This window comes from Hyalella azteca, unplaced genomic scaffold (assembly GCF_000764305.2).
Source record: "Hyalella azteca isolate HAZT.00-mixed unplaced genomic scaffold, Hazt_2.0.2 contig15826, whole genome shotgun sequence".
NCBI classification, from domain to species: domain Eukaryota; kingdom Metazoa; phylum Arthropoda; class Malacostraca; order Amphipoda; family Hyalellidae; genus Hyalella; species Hyalella azteca.
Window position 1 is genome coordinate 231,324 of NW_025945661.1, and position 4,115 is coordinate 235,438.

A 4,115-nucleotide genomic window follows, 5' to 3' on the forward strand; every position below is an offset into this window, starting at 1 on the left:
TACCACCACTGTCAGGGTGGTCACCCATACCACCATTGTCAGGGTGGTCACCCATACCACCACTGCCAGGGTGGTCACCATACCACCACTGCCAGGGTGGTCACCCACACCATCACTGCCAGGGTGGTCACCCATACCACCACTGCTACGGTGGTCACCCATACCACCACTACCAGGGTGGTCACCCATACCACCTCTGCCAGGGTGGTCACCCATACCACCACTGTTAGGGTGGTCACCCATACCACCACTGCCAGGGTGGTCACCCATACCACCACTGTTAGGGTGGTCACCCATACCACCACTGCCAGGGTGACACTAGTCACCCACTAGTCACCCACTAGTCACCCACTAGTCACCCACTAGTCACCCACTAGTCACCCACCAGTCACCCACTAGTCACCCACTAGTCACCCACTAGTCAGGGTGAAGGTGTCGACGTCGGCGACGGTGTGGGTGAAGGCGACGGGTGCGACGCTTATAAGCTCCTGTACGAGGGTGGCCTGGACAGCGCGCTCCACAGCGCTGATGTGCCTGGGGGCGGCCATAAAAATATTAAATTTTGATTAGACAAAACAGGACTAATTCAAGGGTAAATATGAACTTTGCGAATGTTTACTTTTGATTATAAAATAGTACAACTTTAAGGGTATATATAACCAGTCTGAATATTAAATTTTGATTAAACACAACAGTACAACTTCAAGGGTAAATAATACATTTGCGAACATTTATTATTAATTACAAAACAGTACAAATTTAAGGGTAAATATGACCATTCCGACTATTTATTTTTTATTTATTATTAATTATACAACAATACAACTTCATGGGGCGGCCATAAAAATATTAAATTTTGATTAGACAAAACAGTACAACTTCAAGGGTAAATATGACTATGCCGAATGTTTACTTTTGATTGTAAAATAACACAAATTCAAGGGTAAACATGAACTTTTCGAATGTTTATTATTAATTATACAACAATACGACTTCATGGGGTGGCCATTAAAATAGTAAATTTTGATTATACATCAACAGTACAACTTCAAGGGTAAATATGACACCCCGGGACCCGCGGCAGTTCTGCTCACCCCGGGACCTGCGGGAGCTCTACTCACCCCCGGGACACGTACGGGTGCTCTACTCACCCCGGGACCTGCGGGAGTTCTACTCACCCCGGGACCTGCGGGGGCTCTACTCACCCGCGGGGGGCTCTACTCACCCCGGGACCTGCGGGGGCTATACTCACCCCGGGACCTGCGGGGGCTCTACTCACCCCGGGACCTACGGGAGGTCTACTCACCCCGGGACCTGGGGGGGCTTTACTCACCCCGGGACCTGGGGGGGCTTTACTCACTCCGCGACCTGCAGGGGCTCTACTCACCCCGGGACCTGCGGGGGCTCTACTCACCCCGGGACCTGGGGGGCTTTACTCACCCCGGGACCCGCGGGGGCTCTACTCACCCTGGCACCCGCCGCCTGTCAAGGGTGATCCTGAAGTCGACCCCCAGACCCGGGCGCAGTTCCCCCGTCGTGGGGTCCACGCTGGGCCCGAACCCCGTGACCTCCGCGGCCTCGAACGCCGGGGCCAACAAACTGCGCATGTAGACCGCGTCCAGCTGGAGAGGAGGGGAGGATTATTGAATTATTTATTGATTTTTGTGAGGAAATGGAGCGTAATGACTACACTTATATAAACGATCACATGCCTACACGTGTAGAGATCACACTTTTTAGCCACACTCCCATGTCTAGCCACACGCCCACGTTTAGCCACACTCGCACGTTTAGCCACACTCGCACGTTTAGTCACACTCGCACGTTTAGCCAGAATCCCACGTTTAGCCACACTTCCACGTTAGCCACACTCCCACTTTTAGCCGCACACATATGCGGTCAAAAATATAATGTACAAAAAAAAGGGGCTCCTATAAAATATAGCTCCAGACGTGGTCACTCTGATGCACCGTTCTCGTCGTCCACCGTCATTCAGCCATCATTTTACGTCATCGCCGATGCCCCAAGAGAACCTAACTACCGCTCGTCTGACCATCACTGGACAATCTGATGCCATTTGCTAATATTTTATTGAGTGATACATAGTACCGATGCCCCAAGAGAACTTAACTACCGCTCGTCTGATCAAACCCGGACAAGCTGATGCCCAATAATCATATTTTAGTTGGTGAAAGTAATAGTGTATTTGTGTAATAGCTCATCCTTGTAGTGACAACTAGGTAAGGAAGGGTGAGTGATAGGTAAGTTTGTCCGGGCACTAATGCCACTGGTAGTTCCACGACCATCACTGGCTCGCTTTATGCATTACACAACACCAAGGACGAACCAGGTAGTGGGGTAGAGGCAGACGGTCATATGTCTCGATCAGGAACATGTCTTTTGAGATTCTCAACGGTGAACTGTCGACTTAAATTCTAAGCTACATAGGCTTGAACCAGCCTCGGATCTAGCTCAACGAGACTGAACCCTGACCGTAACTTATTTGTTTAGTGGTCAACTCTGCAAAGAGTTTCCCAGATCTCTGCGTGACTCTGAGATGCGAGCATGTCGATAGAAACAAGAAATTGTCGCTTGTTGTCGCCAGATTCATCTCATACTTGTCTGCCTGCGCGCTGATAAAGGAGCTATACCCGTAGCTTGCACCGAAGTCATGAGTAGTTGTGAGGCTCTAGAGCTTGATCAACGAAGAGGAGTTAAAGACAACCATCTGATATCAAGTAGCGATGTGGCATCCCGATCTCTGTGCGGTCTCTGTATCTCATTACTTCGAACTTGGTGCCGTTGAACTGCATATTGTTCACTAGGGCCCAATCGTAGATTGATGATAGATCATCCTGTAACCTCTCGTAGTCTAGGTCATCTGTGATCTTCATCAGCACTCTTGTATCGTCCGCAAATGACGATGTAGATGCGTGGGTGAGTTCCGAGTCGATATCGGCAATGTGGCTGAAGATCAAACCATGCCTCGTTGTTTGTCCCACTCACTCTTCACCCACGCTTCGCGTTGAGTTTTTCGCATAAAATAGAAGTGTCGGCACTGAAGAAATTAGACCCATGGCTTGATCTCGAGTCTTCAACAACGAAAGTTTTTGGTCTGTCGGTTAGGTTAGGTTAGGTGAGGTGGATTCGCTATGTTAGGTAGAGTCGTTAGGTGGAGTCGTTAGTTGAAGTCGTGGCCAATATCTTGCCTTATTACTTCACTTCACTTGACAAACCTCTCACTCCCGCTCACTCTCACTTCAGCACACACACAAACACTTACCTTATCTCTCATCATATACCACCCCCCTGTACCCACCATGGCCTGGTACTTGGCAGCCTTGGCGTGGTACGCTGGTGTGCTGTGGTCGTGAAGGTCTCGCACGAAGTTGTCGCCCTCGCGAATCATCAAGTATCCCCGGTACCGCTCGTGGTCTGGGGCACGTGGGGGTACATTAGGGCACGTGGGGGTACGTTACGGCACGTGAGAGTACGTTAGGACACGTGGGAGGAAGTTAGGGCACGTGGTGGTAAGTTAGGACACGTGGGGGTAAGTTAGGGCACGTGGGAGAAGGTTAGGGCTCGTGGGGGTACGTTAGGACACGTGGGGGTACGTTAGGGCAAGTTTGTTAGACATTTAAACGTTACCCTTGAATTTAAGTCTCACTGCTCATAAATGTTGATAGGTAAAACAATCCTTTTGTCTTTGGGACTTCATCGTGAGAATTAAGACTTGATTGGGTGTCCTCTTGGCCTCTTAGCCTCTTGGGCCTCTTTGGCCTCTTGGGCCTCTAGGGCCTCTTGGACTCTTAATTGCCCCTGAAATTGTGGCTTGAAAGCAAAAGGTTATAAGGTGCGAGGCTGTAGCTATAATGAAACAGTGAGACAAACTTTGGGTGAAATTAACTTATGACTTCATTATTTATTATTTTATACGCTGAAATAAAGCTTCGGTTGAATGTATAACTTCGTTCTTATTTATTATTTTATACACTGAGACAAGACTTTGGGTGAACTTGACTTACGACTTCGTTCATATTTATTATTTTATACAGTGAGACAAAACTTTGGGTGAATTTGACTTACGACTTCGTTCTTATTTAATATTTTATACA

General features: G+C 48.6%; 1 protein-coding gene across 1 annotated transcript; it reads right to left on the bottom strand.

Moving 5' to 3' along the window:
• Positions 1-410: 410 nt before the first annotated feature.
• Positions 411-3,435, bottom strand: LOC125179225 (the record flags this gene model as incomplete). The annotated part of the gene is made up of 3 exons (XM_047884665.1): positions 411-534; positions 1,468-1,622; positions 3,320-3,435. Coding segments are annotated over 3 exons (395 nt in total), but the record flags the coding sequence as incomplete, so codon positions are not given.
• Positions 3,436-4,115: the final 680 nt, after the last annotated feature.